The sequence below is a fragment of the Vicia villosa genome, unplaced genomic scaffold (genome assembly GCF_029867415.1).
Source record: "Vicia villosa cultivar HV-30 ecotype Madison, WI unplaced genomic scaffold, Vvil1.0 ctg.000148F_1_1, whole genome shotgun sequence".
NCBI lineage: Eukaryota > Viridiplantae > Streptophyta > Magnoliopsida > Fabales > Fabaceae > Vicia > Vicia villosa.
In genome coordinates, this window is record NW_026705039.1 from 1,342,555 (window position 1) to 1,366,752 (window position 24,198).

Here is a 24,198-nt window from a genome sequence, read left to right on the forward strand (position 1 = left end):
GCCTAGCATCATGCTCTGCATAAATATAAAGTAAGGAGGTGTCATTTGGCCCTCCTGAATAACTCTCTAATGGGGCATCTGAAACGGCTTCCTCCTGGGTTTCAGGGGCTTCAGGGTTAACAAGGCCTCGGAATCCTCAGGTTCTGCTGTATCATATGCCTGAGATGCCTGAAAGAGTCAGCTACGAGAACCAAACGATGGGGCATGCGAAGTTGATGGAACATCGGACAAGTTATGACTAACTTATGGCCTCGTGGTCATCGGCGCGGCCCTCTCACGTCGTACCGACGCGGTTTGGGCACTACTACAAATAACCCATTTCACCTCAGATGCAAAATGAATATAATCTCGGTTATACAGACGAGGTAACGAAGGGCGACATGAAAAATTGTCACTTTAGCCCTCGATTTTTTAATAACCGAAGGGAAAAATGGCACTGGTCATGGGTTTAATTCCAGTAACTGCATTTTATAGATTTCCAAAATTGTGCTACTTTTTACCTCGATTTTTAACAATAACCAGGGGTAAAGTCTTATTTACAAAATTTTAATTTTAACCATTTTCTTTTTCGTTTTAATCTGCAAAGCATCAATTTTTTGACAAGTGCTAAATCTTCCTCATCATCATCGACAATAACACCAATAACAACAACAACAACAACAACAACAACAAAAAATCAATAGAATCCTTAAACATTAAATCTCAACAATAACAACAACAACAACAACAAAAAACCATGAAATTCTTAAATATTAAACCTCAATAACAACAACAACAAATAAACAAAATCAATAGAATATTTAAACATTAAATCTCAACAACAAAATAACAACAACAACAACAACAACAACAAAATTCATAGAATCTTTAAACATTAAATCTCAACAACAACTACAACAAATAAACAAAATTCATATTCACTTAAAAATTATTTTTAGCGTTGAGGAAGCAAAAGCTTAAGTAGAATTATCTTGACTCTATTATTTTGATATAAAGGTTGTAATCTATACTTGAGATAAAAGCTTGATGTAAGAAGGTTGTGAGTTGATCCTATTGTAAAAACTATGTGATAATGGAAATATCAAGGGTTACTCCTTAGGCACTAGACGTAGTAGGCCTTATGATTTTTGGCCCAACTACGATAAAACTTGTTGTGTTTTTCTCTGATCTCTTATATATTTTTATTTTCATATGCATATCTTAATCTCTTGACATCTTCTAAAAACCAACCATAAAACTATTTTTTTAAGTTGCGGAAAAAATTTAATCACAACTCATCCTCATTTCCCTCTGATGTTTGAAGAAGTACTACCGATTTCACAAATGGCATGGGCTTGAAATCGATGAGAGCATCCATTTGAAGGACGCTGTAGAATATTTAATCAAGAAGATAAGATTTGGTAGAAACACTAAGGAAGACACCAGACAGGAGGATAATGAGAGGCACATGGATTCTCAACAAAAAGTCGTATGATTCAGTGAATCCTTTTGCACAAAGCATTCTCTCCGTCTGGGTGATACACCACCCAAAAAAAAGTTGAAGTAGTTATAGGCATAAGGTGTGTGTGTGTGTGTGTGAGAGAGAGAGAGAGAGAGAGAGAGAGAGAGAAAGAGAGAGATGGGGGAGAATAAGGAATAGGAGGACAATAGAAAAGGGACTCAACCCTTCAAAGCCTCCATATTTGGAGGTAGTCATTTTAAGGCATCTATCATAGGAAGGTTCCCACCATCGAAGATACAATCCAAAAAAACCTTCAAGAGAAAAATGGTAGAAATTGTTTGTTGATCAGAATATGGAATTGTCCTTAGGCGAGCAAAACGGGCTCGCCCCGTCAGACATACCTATTTTGTCTGCACCCCTTGATATGTTAGTCCCATTTTGTTCCGTTTTGGTGGGCTTTTGTTGTCACAGAAATTCACATAAATTTTTTGCAATTTTTAAGCTTTAAAAATGCAATGCCTACTCTGCCCTCATTTTTTGTAAGACGGATCAAGATTTTAGACCTATGCCCTCAACATTACTGCCCCGTTTTTTTCTCGAACTTGTAGGACGGGTCTAAACGAATGGGCATATTCCCATTTAGTACCCATTAATGCAATGCATGCCTCCAAAACTCGATTATATTCTTAACTTGTTGGAATAAAGGAGCAAAAATATGGTAAATTGACCCATATTGGTAAATTGAACTGCACTGGACCACAATTTTGAGATCATTTAAATGATTAGTAAACTTGACCACTTATTTTAAATAATTCAAATTCAATTAACTATAAAAAAATCATTTTAAACTTTTTTTTAATGTTCTATTAAAATAATTTTTTTACAACTAACTAAAAAAAAGGAAAATATCTCTCTCAAACATATAGTATATTCAAACTGAAAAAACAGATAAGAATTTGATGCAGTAGAGTAATGATCCTCTCCATTTCCTAAAAAAAATTGATTATAGTTTTATGTGTATAAAGTCAAATAAATAATAATTATATGTCACATGTCTTAAATACGCGTGCTTTTTATACAAAATTATAGTAATCGAGAAAATATAGAGACAATAAAATAGAGAGATCTTAACCCCAAAAGATACTCCATTTTAGACATGCATGAACACAACAAATCTTTCAAATATACCCTTACAAATATACAAGCTTGCTCTCTAACAATGTACTTCCATCTATGCAGATGTACAACATAATTACAAAATCAGAAGAAAACATGTAATCACGGAATTTATCATAGGGAGAGAAGGAAAAAAGCCGAGGAAACATCACAATCTCACACGCAGAGTGCACAACAGAGAAACCCTATAATCTCCAGATTTTGGTTCAAGAATTATATTCCCAATCCCTTGTATATTTCTCTAGAATGTAGTTCTTTACAACAACTTCATTAGGGGGTAACAAGTTACAGCAAGTTTTGTTAAAAATATCTTGGAGACTCAGCCAAATGGTGAAGAAACTGGTCCTGCAATAGCATCAGACCTTTTGATGCTTCCCATTCCACACACGATGCATCCAGGTGCATTCACGGCCGAAAATTTGGCCCCACAGAGATCACACACGTCATATCCAATGGTAGACAGCCTGCTTAAAGTGGCAGCACAGAAATGTGAGGGATCTTCTAAAGGATCAATGGACTTATTAGTCAAGCCCCTCTGAACACACAGGTCAACTAGACTCCTAAATTCTTCCTGCTTGTTTGAAGGTGCTTTAGACAGTAATAGTTCTAGCATTTGCTTTGAATATGCATAGTTTTGGACCTCCATATTCCTTTTGATGGCAGTTCGAATGCAATTTATTCTGTGTTTAGCAAGAAGAGGCAATGACCCGAGATGACGTGAAAGTCTTGCCATCTCATCTTTTGCACTGATTACACTTGGGCCATGGACTCTTTGTAGACGTCCGATTTCCTGCAGTAATATAAAAGATCTCCAATCATCCAATATACTACAAAACTCATAAGGGAAAATAATTATCGAGGTTCAGGTCTAACAGAGAAATTGTCCACGTCTGACTGATTGATATGCCATGCATAAACAAATAGTTTCAGCTCAATCTATAGTGTGGATAATGACTTTTTTTCTATCGTGAAGCTTAGAGCAAAACTAGAGTCCAGTCTTCACAGATGATAAGTTGTCAAATGAAATAAACTAAAGAAAATTAAGAGGCTGGGTCTCCCATATTAATAAGGGGAAAATTATGTATTCTCTTCATGTATATTCAGATGAACTAAAAATGTTTTGGAGTTGTTCTGGCTATTTTGAGAGTGAGTCGACAACACCCCTTACTACAACATGCAACAAAGGTTGACGGCACTGAGGACATCTTATAACAGTTTCTCTGATACTACAGGCTTATGGCCTAGAGAAACAACAGCTCATGTATTATTTATTTTTATTATTGGCAAGATTTCAATTCTATTTGTGTTCTTTAAAATTGCAGCATTGTATTAGTACCCGAAGAAGAGTGACTGCTATTTTGTATTGAGCACAAATTGTTGCTTGAGCTTTAATATCACTTCCACGAGATTGTTCCTTGGCCAATGCAAGAAAAGATTCATCAAAGCAAGACAACGCATCTGAAAGATGGTTTAGTTCCAAGTGGGCAAGTCCAGTCTTGAAACATACAGCAGCAGGAGCCCCACGGGGAACCTGTTATTAGAAAACCCATTAGATTAGAGACTGAAGAAACAATACATGCTACTCAGATTCAGTAACCATATCATTACCATAGAAAAAACCCTATCATAGATTACTCATTCGTGCAATATATAGCTAAATCAAAACATTTTTCTCAGAAAACTCCGTAATTTCTTTTCTCTTGTAGAACAGGAAAAACAGGAATCACGATAGGAACACCATGGAATCATGATAGGAAAAACCGGAAAAGAATTTTCTCTTGTAGATACCAATTCAATACATAACATTGAAATCCTGCATTCTTCCTCGTACTCTTCAAAATACAAAATAATGCACAAAACTGTTTTTGAGAACCATAGAACCTCAAACTAAGAAATAGTATTGTGTACACCATTTGACTTTTATGTAATTCTTATGCATGTATGTATTATACCTGTCCAGGATGCACGGAAACTGGTGCAGAACCAGTTTGTGGAAGCTTCCCTGAATCAGCAGAATTTGGTACTCCAAGTACACTAAGGTCAAGAGGCTGGCTAGAAATTTGAGGCTGAGTAGGCTGCAGCTGAGATTGGGGCGTGACTACAGCCTGAGGCATGGATTGGGGTGGGACACCACCATCAGGAAGTCCTATGGAATCAATTGGAACAACAGGTTGTCGGATGGCTTGAGCAGAAACACCACCTTGAAAACTAGAAGCAGCCTCGGCAGCACCTTGATTTGGAGTTGCATTGCTTGTTTGAACCCCTGGAGTAAATTTTGAGAGAAAAGTTCCAGCAGGAGGCAGTGATGCAGCAACGTGAACAGAAGAAATTGTATTCTGAAAGAAATCCTCAGGAATAGGTCCTGTTGTAACTCCCCCACCTGCAAGCCCAGTAGTGGGCTGTGAAATTAATTCTGGTTGAGTTGAGGCTTCTGTACCGAAAAGGTCAACAGGAGCTGAAACAGTAGCAGAAGCTACTCCTGTAGTTGATGGTGGCATGGACAAGATCTGGCCAAGATCCTGGCTTCCGCTGTTTGTCCTGGTCCTCATTGGTGGAGGTAACCCTTCACCAAGTTTAAACTGTCTAGTGGCTTCTTTAATCTTATTCACATCCACAGTAGAAGAGGAAATTGGCTTGTCATGTATTTTAATGTGTATTCTTTTAATTTTGGACACTCCTTCTTCATCACTACTGCTACCATCATCAGCAGCTCCGTACATAGATTTCTTAAATTCTTCTTCGGCTTTAGCCTGCTCATCCGCAGATGAACTGACAAGTTGTTTGTTAAGGCTTCCCAGACCCATCAATGAATCACCGTTGGGATCACCAACCACATTCGGTAGATTAGATATGGACTTGACTGAAGATGCTTCAAGACCATTTACTTTATTATCATTACCTGCTGGCATGAAGGCCTTAACCAAACTACCTTCCCTCACTTCAACAATATTACCCCTTCCTTTAATTGAGCCTAAATACACACCAATATGATCAACTATAATGGATGGAATTGTTCCATCATCAGTCTTCATGTATGGTGTCACTTCTGCAGCAAGCTCCCATTGAGGTATGTCCTTCACAGTGGTTGGGGTTTTAATTTCCCAGTTTCCACCACCCCATTCAGGTCCTTTGGGAACCATACTCTCAGCAGCAAAGTTGGCAAATATACCTTGTGTCCATCCAGAAGATCGAACTCGTAATATTCTTTCACAATATCGCCTCAATTCGGAGTCAAGGCCTTCGTCTTCCAATTTCTGAGCAATACGCCGCATAGCGCTGGGATTAAGGTGGCATATAAATAGATCAAGCATGCCTTCATAATCCGCTATAACTTCAAATGTTTCTTTTGCACTATCAAATTGACCAAACCTGCAAGTGACATTACATTATAAAAATAAATATAAAAACTTGTATATCATGCTAATAACTTCAGTACCACTACAAACCGCACAACAAATCATCAATTGTCTTAATGCAGCTAAGTCGTCATCTCCTCTATCTGCTTCATGTTCTTCTGTTTACAATGCTAACTTTGTATATAACGTACATTTTTCATTCTCTTCTAGTTCACAATATATTTGGCATTAACGCAGAGGCCATCCTGATGGTCTTTCATAAAACCATTTTTAGACCATTGTAATATTCCCATTGGAAATAAAGATGTTTCTACCATTTGCACTGCTTGTTGTATGAGTTAAGTTGTATAAAAGAGAATTAGTTAGCGACAGTTGTCCATAGATAGTGTAGGAATCAGCTATAAAAAACTGGTTTTCACTTTATTGTAACAGATTGAGATTCATAATAATAGAATCAAATAACCATTTTCTACTCTCTTAGATTTCTCTGAAACCTTACTACATCGTCCTATGGCAGAGGATCTGATTGAGTGCTTGCTACGCATTTCCCTTTCACAGGTATTATTAGGAAATGGATCCCAAGGTTCAGAGTTCTTGGAGCGCTTACCTATAATTTTGGAAACCATTGAGGCCAAGGTTGCAGTATAGGTAAGCACAACAAGAGTGGAACGGAATCAGCTAAGCTAAAACCATTATATGGCCGCACACTTATTTGAGAATAGGTCACAATCATTGAATTTTAGTTAAGAATCTTGTGAGATGCAACTGCCATTAAAAAACTAATAAATAAAAACTACTATTTACTTGTTTAGAAAAATATGTATCCATTAATAGATTAGCTAATGGTTGGTCTTAGAAAATAAAACCTAAACAAATTAATATAGACATTAAAATGCTTTAGAACAAGAAATAATTTAAGCAAATCTATAGTAAAAGGAACAAAATATCCCATAAGTACAATGGCAGCATCATATGCATAGTGACAATTCCCAATCTGCCTACCTGATACATGCATAAGCCAACTGCCTGAACTGGTGAAACAAATGAGATGTGGGAGGACATCTTGGATAATCTCTGGAGCGCAGAAATTCATCTTTCAAAACAGATAAAGCAGTGGAAAAACGAAGAGCATTAACAGCATAGACACCTCGCATCACCTATGATCATATTTTCAACATGTTCAGTAGTCCAGAGAAACCAATGCTAAATTGATAAGACAGAATCCAAATGCTAACCTGGGTGAACTGTGGACCAGATTGTGATAACGAGACAGCTAAATTTCCACAGACCGTAGATCCTCTTGCAAGGATATCTAGAGACCTAGGTGTTATGCGCAAGCTGTCGAACCTTCAACCAGAAATGAATTTAATGTGTCAATTTTATCATCTTTAATATACATTTAACTGAAATATAATTATAAGTGCTCTTAAAGCCTAAAACTGGCATTTTTCCCAAAAGATGCAACCAGATATGTATGTTACCAGTTTGGTTCAAGTTGCATACAATTTTAAAAAATAGTACTCCCTCCGTCCCACAATGAGTGACCCATTTGGAATAAAATGATGTCCTAAAATGAATGACTCATTTCAATTTCCAATACACTTTTTCCAATTTTACCCTCTAATTAATAAAAATTTCATCATTCCCAATACATAATAAGGGTATTATAGTAAAAATATTATTATCTCTCTTACTTTTAACTACTTTTCTTAATCTATGTGAAATGGTGGGCTGGGTCACTCATTGTAGGACGGAGGGAGTATAGATATTTAAGTAAATGGAGTAGTGTTCTTAAAGCACCACCAACTATGCTACTCACTAGATATATATTGTTCAGTGTGATGCAAGTGCCATATGGATGAAGCAGGAACTAAACGGAAAATACTAAGGAAGTTCATTGGGTCAAAACACATCTTTACCTAGCGTCAATGCTATAGAGGTCACCAAGGCTATCGGTTCCAATAAATCAAATTAGTATATTTATAATTTAGAGCAACCAAATAAAAACAATATGAAATAATTTCTAAGTAAAATATGCAAGAATTTAATAACAATATGACATAAGTTTGAAGTGAAACATAAAAGAATAATGGTCAACCACTTGATAGATACCGACAATGCAGTCTAGGAGACCCGCTTAAATCAACAACCTTCACAAAATTAACACGAACGTAGAAAGCTCGATATCTTTGGCAATGAACATTTGTGGATTGGCTTGTCGATGGCATTGGGTTACATGGAGGGGTACGGGAGAGTATATCTTGTGATTTATGAGGAACATATATTTCCAATTTAAAACTCAGCACATGATTAGATAGAAAAGATTATCATAATATTAGGGAAAAAAGACTTGTGACCATAGGACACAACTATAAAACAACATAGCAAAAACAAAAAACCCAAACCAAAAGTATGCCTTATGGCCACAAGCCCACAACAATATATCATGTGATCTTTTTTATTAAAATGAGCTGTCTCACAAGAGCAAAACATGGTTTATCCTTGGGTAAAACCTCCAATGTGAGCGGCATGTGCACCATTTCACTTTCAATCTGAAAAAAGTTAGGATCCTGGAGTTGACTCTACTCATTTACGGCATAAGATATAACACCTCAACTATTTCTAATGATTGAAGGTAGCCCAATGGATTTGAACCAGACTCTGATACCATCTTAGAATTGTGGTTAGACCTAACTCAACCTTATAAAACCAACTTGTAAGGTGAGGATTTCCCCTACATATAAAAACATTTGTTCATGCCATATATTGTGAGATATGGGACTCTTAAGACTTACCTTAAATCATGGCTTAGAGCCACAACTTTAGTAATAAATAATGTGAACGAAAAAATGGTATTCAAACTTAAGCCATAGCCTTTAGCCATTCAATAAAATATTTTTGTAAAAATACTAACATAAGTTCTGTCATACAGTCATGAGACTTGCACTGACCACTGTTCATTTACACCATATTGACAAATTTTTAACTTTCAGCAAACTAGTAATATTCTCATCAAATTGCATCTGTCGGATAAAATGGGTACAAAAACTTCAGCTATACAGAAATAAAGTTGTATAATTCAGAAAAGAGGTTAAATTTCAAAGGTAAAAAAGAAGGAAACCTCGATGTTATTTGATATAATATTTCGGACAGATCAAGCTTCTGCTCAAAACTTCGCTGCATTGTGGCAAATCCAATAAGAATTGGTTCAAGAAGACCAACGAGGCAACTTTTGATCTCTACCCCCTTCTTCTGTCTGGGATTTATCTCTGTAGGGCTAGCGAGCAACAATCTGTCATTCAAAGCCCCAACCAAGACTGCAAAATAAATTCATATAAATAGATCAGTAGGGTAATGGATGGATAAGATATAGTTACATCCCACTATACTTTACCTGCATATGGCATACTGATTGATAAAAGAGGCCTCACTTTTCCATCCCAACCAAGTATACTAACGCCGGTAGAAGTAGAGAAAAGAAGGGCAGGCCCAACCCACAAGAGAGATCGAAAGTGAGTTGAAGTTAAGGTTTCAAAAAAGATAATATATGTGATGCAAGAATTTGATGTGAATAAATGGTGACTTGGTTTCAAAAAGGGAACAATTCAAAGGATATTAAAGGAAGTCCCTTGTCAAAATTTGTAGAAGTTCCGGCAAGCAAATCAAGTGCCGCCGAAACAATAAGGACTCTGTGTGTTGTTAAAATTCCAGCAACATATCCCCGTAGGGTCTCTTGCCAGTGCACCTGTCAAATTTGAAGAAATGTTGATGAATGAAGTTATTTATTATACTTCAACAAACAAGGAATCCTATAATCAATGTCTTATGCTCAAGGAAATAAAGGATGAAGGAAACATGATCTTAACATATTTGATCTTTGTTGTTCTTATTGGAAACAAATGTATATAAAGTCTTAGGTTCATGTACAATAACTATAGCAATCATGTCCTCAAGAAGCTGCTCCTTAGAGAACTTTCTTGTAGACTCTTGGAATAGTTTGTGCCTGACTAACCCCAAAATCTAGCTCATGGGGTGAAGGTTGTCTCCCACTTATAACCACTACTCGGGACATATCACTATTGAACCTGTCTGAGTGCTAATCACAGCAAAAAAAATTGAAAATCTAGTTGGCTAAATTCTTGGCATCTCAACTTGATAGCAGAGCAGGTTCAGCCCTGCTTCTGCTCTGTTCCTGAAGGTTTCTGCTATTTGGTCCAGCAAAATTGTTTAAACCCTCAGTTGCGCTACTTAATTTATTTTTAAAAGGTCGCCACCAGTAACCAACCCATTTTCCCTATATTTGGAAATCATTTTAGAAACTGCTGACCTGCCAGCACACCAAGCACTGTCCCTGGAAAACACTCTAGAAGCCACCACTTGCAGATGCCTTCTTGGCACGCGTAATTCACGCACCGCTTGTCACAGGAACTCCACACCGACCACCTAAACTGGGGATACGGGTCTCTCGTCAGTTAGATTGTTGGCTAACGGTTGTTTGGTAAGATTTCCTCTTTTTCACCCTTTTTATTTGCACCCGAAAAACATATCAAGTAGTGAAAGTGATGACCCTTCTACCTTTATTTGCAGAAACCCCCAACTATCACCTCAGAAAGCTCATAGAGAAAAACCATTTAGTTTGGTCAACATCACTTGAATTTCGAGAGAAAGGTCAGACTTTGGTTCTGAATGACTTGAGATTGAGTTCATGGTATGTTTATTTACAATAAAAAACAAGTACAACCAAATAGTTGTCGGAAATCAAATTCAAGACAGTCTTATCACATTAGTTGATTCAAGAGTTATCACATGCAGGGAACAGCGGTGCTATCAAGGGAGAGTGGCACGGAGCAGAGGCCGACCGCTATGCTACAGCATATTGTGTCTCAGTTTGAGATGGTGACCGTGATTGGCTTTGTTCCCGGTCCGGAGCAGGTTATAACCCGTTATCTGTTTTGGAACAGAAATATCACATTTACCCTTACAAAAAACTTGGAGGACTTTTTCTGTCTTTTCGCATAGCTTTGTCCTAACTTCAGAAAGTTACTCTTCGTCTTCTCACTTGCTCATTATTCTCAATTTTCATCGCTTCCACCCCATCCTCTTCTTGTGTGGGCTGATTCCTCCCCTCCTAGCGTTGCGGCCTGCAAAGAGACCTCCGTTCAGGTTGGTTTTCCTCTATTTTTCTTCTTATTCCTCTGTTCTTCTTCTTTTCTCACCATCCCCTGTTATTCTTTTCTTCTTCTTTTCTTTTTTAAATTCTTCTTCTTTTATTAAATTTAATAACTCACTGATGTCCTCTGTTTTTTTCTCACTGTCCTCATAGTGTTTTTCTGCTCTTTAAATTTTAATAATTCACTGTCCTCTGTTTTTTTTCTTCTTTTATTCGCAGACAATGGCAGAAATATCACAATTTGAATATTTTTAAAAATTCAATGTTTTTGAAATACATTACCCACTCCTCCATTTTCTCCAATTTCCAATAATTTTACTCTTAACTTTCAATTATTTCACTAAACTTCAGAGAAGTGTGTGCTACTTGTAATCATAATCAAAAGCCCCAAGTTATTGTTAGAATATAAGGAAATATCTTATAATATCTTTGATAGTATATTAGAGTATCTTAATTAATCTGGTAGGACCAGTTTCCAATGTTAGAGTATCTTAAATTATCTCCTAAGATCAGTTTCCATATTACTTACCCTGATTTATTTTCTGATTTCCCTTTTTATTTAGGATTAGGAGTAATATATCCCATTAATTAATAATTAGTGTTTAGTCTTTTATATCAAGCTAGTAAAAAAAATAAATAAATAAATAAATAAAGAAAGAAAAAAATTACCAGTAATATTACAGCATTATCATATTCAATGGTCTGAAGACCCTAACTTCAACAGTCATACCTGAAGTACAATTTCGTTTCTTTTCAACTTAATTGACTTTGTTCCATCACTTTTGGTGGATATATAATGGCCATTGGTAGTTGAAGTTGATAAGGTGTACCCTTGAATGAGCTTTACTAATCCAATTTGGTTCCCATGAGAAGCAAACAGCAAAGTTGAATCTAAAATCAGAGAAAGCATTTTCAATACTTATTGTTGATAAACTAATGCTAAGCTTGTAGAAAAAAAAGAACAAAATTTTATCGGTGAAAATAGATAGACAGATAAGATAGGTAGGTTAGATAAATCTAAATTATGTGTATACATATTTAAGCACCTAATGGTGTAGAAAAGATACGATCAACTTCAGTTTCAAACATAAATGGTGTTGGGCCACGAATTGAACCAACATTAGTCTCTGTAGGTTGATTTTCTTCAAGAACTTTATCATTGTCCTTAGCTTCTTGAGAGGCACCTCCTGGCAGAGAATATAAAGCCAACCCTGTCCTGTCCTCATCAAGTATAGCAAACTGATTTTCATTGGAGCCAATAAATGCTGCGTCTCGACCTACAAGATAGTTACTTGAATTAGTTAAGCATTATGTAAGAACTAACTCTAGCAGAAAGAGATATTATATTTCATGGGAAGAAATACCTTTTACTGTGCTGCTTTTACTGTTTCCTGTCTGTGCATCACTATTTTCCCAGTAAAGCACAACTTCATTTGTCGCACCACTAAATTCGTAAACTACGAGAAATAAGCGCTGTTTTTTACTGTGAATCAAGTATTTTGCTCGGTACTCCACATTTCCAGGAATCTATAGATAAGTAATGAACAATATTACACTGTTGAATTAGCCTCTGATAAACATATTTACAACATATCAATGTTGTGTAAAATGAAAGTTTGACGGAAATCCAAATGCAAGATACTTGTCAAAAATATAAATCTCTACATTACCGAATTATAGAGCTTCCTGTAGATAGTGTCAGACCCAGACGAAAGGTTATGTGCCATAAGGTTCAGTCCGTCAATATAAAACGCCCTGGATGGATAATGAAGAACTCGGTTTGCTTTATTAAAAAAATTTAGCTCCAAATGAAATGGCTGGCAGGAGGTATGAAGTGTCAGGTGAATGAGAGAAAAAAAAAATCTAAGCAAATGTCTTGAATCAAATAGTCACCACGATCATACCTCACAAACTGGAAAGTCCTTCAGATGATGCTTGGTATCTAAAACAGTAATGAGGGGCAAGCGTGATATTGGAGAGATTCTCATATGGCCCTCCATGAAATGCTACAAAATCCATGCAAAAGTAACTTTCAGAAAGAATTGAAAAACAAAGACTTCTCACTTCACTGCTTTGTCTCCTAACATGTGTATGTGTAATGTATTGTTAATAGTATATGGAAATCATCTTTTCCGCATTGCTCTACTGCAACATCTCTTTGAATCAGTTTCTCCTAAAAAAAAGGTTTTGGCACTTGTAAAGAAGCTAAAATTGTATGCGCTGCTCAGTTATGTTGTTCTCTGGTATCTGTTTCTGGAATACTTGAATTTTCTAGGATACTTTGCCATCTCTATACTACATTTGGGACAGTCATTTTCTTAGATTGTCTGCTGTGAATTGCTCACTATTTGGAGGAATTTCTGTCAGAGATGCGGAGACACTCAATCTCTCAGAAGCTATTTAATTAGAGAAACTGTTTTTTGTATTCGCTTTTACTGTTAAAAAAATTACATTTTCAAAGTTTCAATGAGAAACAGTGAAAACAACAAAAAATGTACAAAATTTTAAGGGTAACAAAGTGACAATTTTGTGGCTAAAAGTAAAACAGATATTGAAAAAGAAAATATTTTCTCAAAGTAAATTGGCCCTTTTGTTACAAATGAACTCTCTAGGTTTTTCTTCTTCGGTTCTTCCGTCACAAAATTCCTTTCTCTAGTCAGAGAAAAATCATAAGGAAACGCAGTCTAGAATGCTAAACTAGCTCAAGGGCACACCTAGAAACCTTCCAAAAGCTTTTTTAGGAAATTAAATGAAATGCAGTAAGGAGATTTGAGTTCCTTTGCTTCTTTTATCTGCCACTCAGGTTAACACTAGCAAATTATGATTTTCTTGTGACAATAAACTCCTATACAATAACAAGAAAGAGACGTACACTGTAAAGAAATGCCTTCCTTGCAATGTCTGATACTGTAAGATGACTCTGGCTGCAAGATAGAGTGCAGATGTCAGCACTTAAAAAACGTGGATCACTTTATGACACAAACCATATGTGCTGAAAACAGTAAACTAAGGGAGAAAGTAATCAAGCACAAGTTACAGAGGAATCTGTTATGTTTCTCATCTCAAACTAGTGACTTAAAGAAGCTCCGTCAAAATAATATGCAGACCCCTTGGGAACCAAGCACCCCAACACCATGTTATTAATGATCCTTGTACCCAGGATTAGATGCTGCACCAGAGACTTTTAACAATATTGTATTACAAATAATACTCTCATTCAGATATAGGTATGACGTTCAAACTCAGATAATAAGATGTGTTGCACAATCAAGACTAAAAACTCAGAACAAGACTAGCAGGGGATTTAGAGTCTAAAGAGCATTATATAATTAATTTGGCACTTTCACAATATCATTTTGTAAATAAACCCCATGTACAGATACAGGTATCGTGTTCAATTTCAGATAATAGGCTGTCCTCCAGAATCAAGACCAAAAACTCAACAGGAAAAGCATGGGATTTAGAGTATAAACAACATTATATAATTAATTTGTTGGATGCAAACGCCAAAAAATAAAGTAACTGATATCCATTCCTCTATCTAACTGCAGAATGCAAATTAGAACTCACCCTTTCAGATGATGCTCTTGTAGTTGAGCTTGAAGCTGATGTTCTGCTAACACCCCAGATGCTCCCAAGGCTGAAAGTTTTTCCTTTATAACAGATGCTGCATAGAACCCCTACCATCAGCATGTATAATTATAGAGATGGTGAAACAGGAGAAATGTATACAAATATGATTTGCAAGACACTAGTTGACAGAATTGAGTGGAAGAGACAATGTTCAGCAACAACTACAACAAATGTGCACCAAAAGATGCAAAAAAGAAATGAATGTAATGATAAATTATGAACATAATCCATATAACCATATTTATCTCTATATTGTTGTTCTTGAAACTGTTTCATGTTTTTATTCTCCGAGACTTATGCCATCCCTATTCCAAGGCCAAATTCCAATATATGGAACTCTTTTGTTTGATATACTCTTTCTACCTACCTCAATTTTCAGCAATAGTATTTTGCCTAGCCGCTGCTAGTGACATACTTCAGCCACCAAAATGCTGGAACTTATACACATATCTCCAAGCTAGAAAAAGTGAATACCTCAAATATAACAAACGGATGTTAATGGATGAATTCTAGGATGTCGATGTTGAGAATTTGGCACTTCCTTTCACTCCCTCTATTTTTCTAACACTGTTTTGAAATTTTGGAGATATTTGAAATATTCCACTGAGATACTACTGGATATATATTCCTATTTCCTTTATTACATTTTTGTTGTAAATGCTAGGATAAACTATCGGACTGATTTGATCCCCTTAATCAACGGACTCTGTTGTAATAATTTATTAGTACAAATATACTATGTTGGGAGTAACCCCGTGTAATTTAAGAACCATAATAGAATATTGTTGCTTTTTTTAGACAACAAATACCTCATGCTTTGTTGAACCTCTCCTCAAAGTTCATTAATGGATGTTTAAAAACAAGGTTGGCCACATGGTGATGGTAGGACTGAATGCCTAAAAGCCCGTCTTGTATACAAAGGCTATAATCAAATTTATTGTTTGATTATCCTTCTCGCCAATTTCAAGATGGCATATGTTTGTCTTATCATATCAATGGCAGCTATGCACATTGGTTTCTATCAGTAAGATATCAAAAATGACTTTTCACGTAATGATTTAGTTAAAGAAGAATATATGGAACAGCAGCTCAGGTTCGTGGTTTGGGGGAGTCAAGTGGTTTTGTTTGTAATCTATGTAAAGCCATATAAGACCTCAAGCAAAGTCCTAGAGTATGCTTCGGGATGTTCAATACAATTCTTTAGTAACAAGCATGGTTTGTATATAGTTAAGTTGACTACTCGTAGTTTTATAGATTTTCCTCTACTAACCAAGGAATTTATCATGTTATTTATGTGGATGACGTTACTATTACCGGGGATGATAAGTGTGGCATTCAGGATCTTAATCGGCATCTGTTTTTGTGCTTTCAGATCAAAACTTAGACCTACGCCTACTGTAGTATTTTCTTGAAATGTAGCTCAGTCAAAGACAAGTTAGGTGTTGTTATCTCTCAAAAAAGGTACGTACTTGACATTTTGGAGGAGATTGGGATGTTAGAGTGGAAGCTCATAGATAGACCTAAGCATCCAGGTTTCCTTTATGTCAGATAAGGGGAGCCTTTACAAACCCTAGTACATATTGAAGACTAGGTGGGAAGTTGAATTATCTTATTATGAATTTATGATAAAACTAACATAACCTTTGATGTCATGTTGCAAGCCAAATTCATTAATCCTGAACATAATAGAAGCTTCCTAAGGGAACAGCCACCATAACTAACACGGAGTTAATTTGCGTTGAGCTGGCCAGATAATAAACTAATGGTACACAATACACATCTCATAATGCTTCATAGATGAAACATAATGAAAAATAGCTCAAAAAATATAGAAAAAAAATGTAAATCTATTATCTTTCACATTTTTCGGTGAGCAAAGAGGTAAATCAGCTACCCCATGAAAACAAACATTGAAGTTCAGAAGAATTATCATACAACACAATTTTCAGTGTTGATGGATGGGTATAGCAGCAAAAGTAAAACAGACACAATCAATAGTAATTTTTAGAGGTTGTTTAGTTTGAGAAAATGTTCCTATTTTAGTTTTGTTTTTACTTTAAATTACAAAATATGTCATCTTATTTTTACTTTACAACATGATTTTTACTTCACTTTAAATTACAAAAAAGTTGTATTCACTATTTCCAATATAAAAAGAAACAAACTAAAACAAGTGGCATTGTTACAATTAAAAGTGATTAAAAATTAAAAGAGAAAATATTTTCTCAAACCAAAGGCGCCTTATTCAGGTAGAAAATATCATGAAATACTTAGTGCATGTTTGGATTATCTTATTTTAGAACCCTAAGAAGTGTTTTGGCAGATACCAGAGCAAATTTTAAGAGTGATTCTTTCTGCAATATAAATTGTTAGCATGCATGCTATGCTATAAAGACTCTAGTAACTTTGTTCCTAAGTAAATTGAAAACAGTCACCTGAAGATCCCCGTGCACTTTGTAAAACTGTAAAAAGTTGCTTTCTCCCTTCTTTACTGTATGAGGCCTTATTTTTTGAAGTGTCTGCACTTGTCACATTCTGTCAAAATAAAGATCAAATTTATTTATATTTTCATATTATCCACTAAAAGGTAAGACATAAATAATGTAAGGTAGCACGTAACTGCAAACACTAGTGCAGCTAAATTCAATTTTGGATGAAATTCTAAAGCTTTAATCCGTGGCAATGGATAAACTGCTTCTCCACCCTGTTGAGAAAGGATGCGAGGGATATCAATTGATTCAATTGCTGCATCAGAATGTATACATATTAGCCATATACTTTTAATAGAAAATAATACTAAAAGAAGGAAGTAAGCCCGCTGTCGGGGTGTGTGTGTCATATGTATATACAAAAAGATTCTAGAAGTGTAGGGCTGGGGAAAATGTAGCAGCAGTAATCATCTACAGTATACTTATTACTTAACATGACTAAGCTAAAAATACCAACTGGTAGTAAACAGGTATCCAACGTAAAGCAAAAAAGAGGGGTCAAGATATCTAACCTGCAGGCTCGAAAAAGTTCGCCTGCGTAGCAGGTCTATTAGGATTAACTGTAACGCGTGTTTCCCAAACGTGTAGATTTCCATCCTTTGATAAAGTCACAAGTAAACGCAACATGGGGAGAAAGGCAACTGATTTAATTGGTTGTGAGCCAACTTGTTTTCTGAAATTTTAATAAGAAAATGTCAGATCTAATCTTAACTAAAAGTAAATTAACAATCTGAACCCCAAATTTGTAAAGATGTCTGCACGATAAATAATTAAAAAAACTACCAAGTCTTGGTTATGGAATAAGGAAAACTAGATCACAAGTAACTACACTCACATTCCAATCATACTTGGTCTCTCTGTTGATACATCCCATGCCAGAAGTGTACCTTTCCGATCCCCAACAAAAATCCACTCCAGAGTTGGATGAAATGCAAATGCACCAGCCCCAATAAGCTTAATTGTATTGTCAACTAAATAGAAAACAAAATATAAATAATACTGAAAAAAGGATTGACAATAAAATTAGAAATATAAACCATATGAACAACAAGAAAAGAATGTGTGGGAAACATCTTACGTTGAAGTGTGTAATGAACAGCATAGGTATGAATGTTATATGCCCGAATCAAACCTTCTGCATAAGCAACATACTGTGATGGGAAAACAATCAAGTCAAGGGTTGAAGTATTAATATATCATTATCATAAGAGACTCGACATTAGACATGTATTACTGCAGAAATACGCATCCCATGAATTTCCTGCAAAGAGAAATCATGATAAGAAGTAGACTGCACACATTACCAGTACAGGGAGGCGAGGATGACAAGCAAGATTTACGATAGCTTTCTTCAAGTCTGGCTTGATTTTGGTAGGTGTCCGACCGCCTTCAACAGTGCCAACAACTTCATTTACAGAAAAACAGATATTGAACAAAAATCATCACCATCAGTATTCAAACCACAACAACTGCATTAATCCAAAAACATGATAAACCAGAACCAACCTGTCACACTCATTCTCTTAGGGAACCCAAAAAACACAACAGGTTGGAGTGGGGTTAAAGCCATGTGAACTTCTGCATCAGAAGAAATTTGCTCGGTCTTTTTCTCAGGTGAATGCAGTACACAAGTTTGCTCCAAGTCAAAATCACAAGATCTTATTGTACAATCCTACAAGTGTAAAAGCAACATGTGCAGTTAGCTTAAAAGAACTCCAATCAAAATATACAAGTTACAAACTAATACGACATATTAAGGGGCATTAATTCAAAAAACAAAACCTGAATAGTTTTATTCCCCAAGTACCAGAATGAATAAATATTAACCAATGAAATTCACAAAGTAAAATAAACGGGTAACCAAATTAAATAAAAATAAATAAATATGCTAAAGTGACACAAAGGTTCAACTGAACAACAAGATCAGTCCCAATGCATCTCAGAACAAAATAAAAGTTATATGCGTTATTTTTAACATAACTTTCTTATGTAATATGGTTTCTTTTTCTGTTCTTAATAAAAAAACACTTCAGCAAACTACAATGTTGTTCCACCATCTCGCAGGATACATCCACCAGGATTTTATTTGCATATTATCGACTCTAGCTAAAGTACAGATAACTTTCCGGGACATAATTTGCGGGCATCAAGAGAACAACTAAACTACAAACACTTCATAATATTTCTGATTAAATCACAATCTTTTGCAACACCAAGTCCTTCTATAGTTATTACTTTTCCGTTTAGGATTTAATATACAGTAAAAAAAGATTGTATGATACTATGATGAAAAGTTCAGGCAGGCCAAACCTGGAGGATTGCAATTACAGTGTGTCCACTTGTTGGACTGTAAGACATTCGAACAGCAGGCGCACCAATGTCAAGAGCGGAGATCTTGCTTCCAGTTAATGCATCAAATTCTGTATTCATGGAAACAACCAACAAGTAAAATAATTGTGCCCAAACTATGTCAACAGACAAGGAAGTGCATCATGCAACAGTGATAAGTCCACTTAACAGAGAAACTCACAAGATTTTAAAATGTGTGAAACTATTTTATTTATAAAATACTGTTATAGTTCCATATAAGAGTCCTTACCAAATTCATACAAAAAAAGAATAAATAGATAACTAAACCAATATATGCTTTCGGTAGTTGACAAACTCACTATTGTTACAACAACAACAAAAGCTTTTTCTCAATAGATGATGTTGGTTACATGAATTAACAACACCATCATGCCATATCATGAATCGTGTGATCATTCCCATTGAGTGGCCTATTTTTATCCAATACTCTCTTAATGGTCTGGCTTACTACAACTTTCCTTGGTCTTTCTCCAACTCTAACTATTGGATTATCCTTCATTTAATCTAACCTGGCCAGTGCTTTTACGGGTCTCCTCAACACATGCCCAAATCACCTAACACGAGACCTTACCATATTTTCTACAATGAGTATGCACCCAACTTTTCTCTTTGATGTTTATTTTTGATCGGATCTTGTCTTGTCTGACTACTCATCTATCATTATATTCCCATTTCTATAATACTAAACTTACTTTCTTGGTAGCTTTCCACAGCTTAGCATAAAGTCCCATAAAAGTGTGCAGTAAAATAATCCTTTAGGCTTGAGCAGTATTCTTATATCACACTTTTCACATATTACACCACAAACATTCCTCCATTCCAACCATCTTGCTTGGATCTTATTGCTGATCTCCATTATTTTGAAGGATCAAATACCAAAGATACTCATATTCTACAAAGTACACTACTTTGGTGCCAAGTCTATATCTCAAACCCATATTCGACACTCCTCTTGAATGAATCACTAACAAAACATATCCAAGTAAATACATGTCTAACTTTAAGTTACGTATATGGTCTAACACCGTTGAGTGCAGCACAGACAAAGACATTTAAAATTGAAAAAAATAAGTAGGGATGAGCCAACTAAAATTTTAAAAATAAAACAATAAGGCAGGATCCTTTTTATACTACAGTTAACTTTTTTTTGCTGTACAGAGAAGTTATTAAGAAAGATCTCAAAATCAATGATTTGGATAAAAGTATGGTTCTGGATAGAACATTATGGCGGAAGTTGATCCATGTAGCCGACTCCACTTAGTGGAATAAGACTTGGTTGTTGTTGTTGTTATACATGTACTTCTACATAGTTAATTTTACAACTAGGACAAGTTTGTTATAAAAATGGGAAAAGGCTGATAGGAATCATGATGTCTCTCTTTGTACAGGGCGCACACAAAATTGTAAGTATTGGCATATACAATAACTGAGTATTGGCATATACAATAACTGAGATGCTATACAATTTGAAGCTTTACACACAAAAACTGGCGCATCTCAATGCCAGGGTCTGCTTCAAAGTTCATAACTAGATGATTAATGTTTGTGTGTATGTGTCAGTGGCTCAGATGTTACAGATCAAATCAATAAGAAGAATGATCCTTCCGGCTTCTGCAAGGAAGGATCAATTCTTTCATTTGATTTTTCGTGTCAATAATCAGAAACGAACTTCAAATTTGCATAAATAGAATAACGCAGTAACCACGGTGAACTTAATAACTAGCCAAATCCGAAAAACAATAGGGAGATAAAGAGAGTGAAGTTGTTCGCTCACCGACGATGTAGGTTCCAATGGCGACAGCAACAAGAGCTTGATGAGGATGGAAGGAAGCAGCGTGAGGCTGCAAAGGCCTAACGCCACGCCCTATATGGCGTAGATCTAGATGCTGCAACGTACTCCACTCCATTGAATCGCGTTAATCAAACTCAACCTACAACTTCAGTGCATCGCCGAAATCAGAAATAGATGAAGCAGAATTCAGATCTTGAAGGAAGCTTGGACGCTACGAACAACGACGAATTCTGTAATGGAATTGGAGGAGAAGAGGATTGTGAGATCGCGATGAACTCCGATGCACTGCTAGGACAGTAACACCGAGAGGAAAGGGCAGTGCTTTTTTGATTTTCTTTTGAGTTGAAAAGAAGAAATGAAGACCGGAAGTTTTTTTCTTTTTTTCTGTCAAGTGAATTTCAAGTAAATCTCATTAGTTACCATTCCATGAAATTCCAAAAATCATCATAATTTTATATTTTAATTTCTCATGCACTTAAAACACAAATTTTCGTTGGAGGTTGAAAATAACTCTCAAAGCTAAATATTAAAAATATTATGGAAATTAAAATCCGAACATGTTTAATAGGTCACATTTATATTGGAATCAAAATTTGACGATGTCTCGTATATTCTTCATCTTCTCATCCAGAGAAAATTATTAAATTACTCTAAGACCAACGGACCTGAGACACTATACATGATGGTGACTTATTTGGGAATTGGCCTGAAAAAAATTCAACAGGAGTTTAATGACATCAAAGGATGTCATGTTAAGTTTTCATTCTCGGTGAATTTGTATGAGCACCACCTAACTACTAATATGGATGTTGATGGTGATGATACACAAATTTCATACCACGGAGTGTGTGCATTGAGATCATACTTCTTAGTTTTGATCGGCACGTCCATCTTTGTGGACAAAAGTACAACCTATTTACGGATAATTTTCTGCACATTTACTGATATAAATGTCATGATACACTATTATGCTACTGATATTTCATTTGAACCATTTTCAGGCATGGATCCACCAATATTTTCCACGACTCGCCGACTGGGCATGCGTGGAAGACTACGTTGAGGTTTTGCCACATGCGTGCTTGATCATCTCGCTCAAAGGGAGACAGGCAATCGTGTCATTCTGAGTAGCTCTTGATCGCATCGTCTTGGATGACATTTGTTGGATGTCGTATGTAGATCACCGTGAGACACAATCTTTTGAGGTGATGGTATTATACTCTTGATGGATGGCATATGGGTATCGACTTGTGTACTCCTATCGACCTGAGCGAATCCTGCGCCAATTTGAGTATATATAGGGTATACCCATAGATCCTGTTCTGGACTGGGCCAAGGTTAGACCCAACATAGTTTCGGCCCAGTAAACCTCAGAGACCCAGGTTCTTCCGTGGCCCACCTCTGTGTCTAGGGTGCCCACCTTAGACATGATCGGCGAGACCGTATCCACGGACCATACGGCGCCTGGCAGGACTGCTCCCCGCGAGCCAGTCAACGCCCGGCACGAGCACTCCCCGCGAGCACCCTCGGTGCCGAGGACCCTGCTCCTCGCAGGGCTCCTTCATATCCGACCCTCTGAATAATGCGGAGCCAACGTGGCCCCTAAAAGACCGCGTCTCCCTTAAACTTCGGAGCGGTTGACCAGGACAGAGGGCATTCACGCACCTCCGATATTTCCGCTCAGGAAACCTGGAAGTCTCCTAGTTGGGCTCGGAAATCCAACCCAGTAACGAGATCATGGCCCAGCGCTGGGGGCTATAAATACCCTCTTTCACTAGAGGGTCAGGTATTCACTTCTTACTCACTTTAGCTTGTACTTGCGCTCCATTGCTCGTCAACTTACTTTGGCATCAGAGTACCTTGCAGATACACCCCCCTCCTCCTTCCTATAAGATCCAGTCCGAGCAGCCAGCGACGATTCTTCTGATCAGGTACGATCAGATCCCATTGTTGTTGCCCTTACTAGTATCCTCCGCAAGGATGTTGATGAGATCTTTGTATCGTACTTTGATCATCTAGTGTGAGAGGATATATGTTGTGTGTTAACTCCTCGTCCATGGAGTGTGGTATACGATTACATCAAATGATTTTATAGTGTCACATTTTTACATGACACCAAATACAGAGGGAGATCCCCCGAGACCACCTCATTAGTATGTCTTATAGGATATGCAGGCGAGGGCTGACCATGTTGTTGATGTGTTATCGAGATGGCTATTGGGAGAAAGGTCATAGTTATGGGCGAGTTTGAGGATGATTGTCCTCATACGGCCAATCTACATACCATCTTGGTATAGGCACGAAATGCATTGTAGTACCGACAACATAGGAGGAACATGGGTGTTAGATATAGGTAGTAATGGGATTTTATTATGTATATTTTGACAGTTTTGTATTATGCTTTGTACTTACACTGATTATGGCATGGTGACATTTTGTATTTAACATTTTGGCATTTATATATGCGCAATAATTCTTCTATTTTTATCTTATTATTGAATGACAAATGTATATGGTTTATTGTGGAATTGATCTATAAATGACTTATAATGTAAGTTTATTAAAAAAAATATCAAATTTCATCTAACTTACTGTCAAATGATGAAAAACATTGTCTAAGGGTAAGTCCGGATATTGAAATCCAGATCTAGGATACGAAGATTGAAATATGCACCAATTTTGTGACAAAAATGAGCTGCCTCAATCATGAAATAATTTTGTTGTAGATTAGACGCGTCTGAATTATGAAATTTGGAGTATAGAAAAAGCAT

At 36.3% G+C, this 24,198-nt stretch overlaps 1 protein-coding gene across 1 annotated transcript; it reads right to left on the bottom strand.

The window, feature by feature from the left end:
- Nucleotides 1-2,602: 2,602 nt before the first annotated feature.
- Nucleotides 2,603-21,818, bottom strand: LOC131624708 (uncharacterized). The gene is made up of 24 exons (XM_058895631.1): nucleotides 21,410-21,818; nucleotides 19,576-19,685; nucleotides 18,772-18,937; nucleotides 18,570-18,670; nucleotides 18,344-18,416; nucleotides 18,101-18,236; nucleotides 17,778-17,938; nucleotides 17,397-17,521; nucleotides 17,212-17,311; nucleotides 14,714-14,810; nucleotides 14,016-14,067; nucleotides 13,048-13,149; nucleotides 12,814-12,960; nucleotides 12,508-12,670; nucleotides 12,190-12,420; nucleotides 11,874-12,034; nucleotides 9,590-9,718; nucleotides 9,368-9,485; nucleotides 9,095-9,290; nucleotides 7,209-7,320; nucleotides 6,976-7,130; nucleotides 4,570-5,986; nucleotides 3,954-4,148; nucleotides 2,603-3,407 (listed from the first exon to the last, which is right to left on the bottom strand). Exons 1-24 carry the CDS (start codon nucleotides 21,540-21,542, stop codon nucleotides 2,937-2,939), a joined length of 4,851 nt encoding a protein of 1,616 aa, XP_058751614.1. The 5' UTR covers nucleotides 21,543-21,818; the 3' UTR covers nucleotides 2,603-2,936.
- Nucleotides 21,819-24,198: the final 2,380 nt, after the last annotated feature.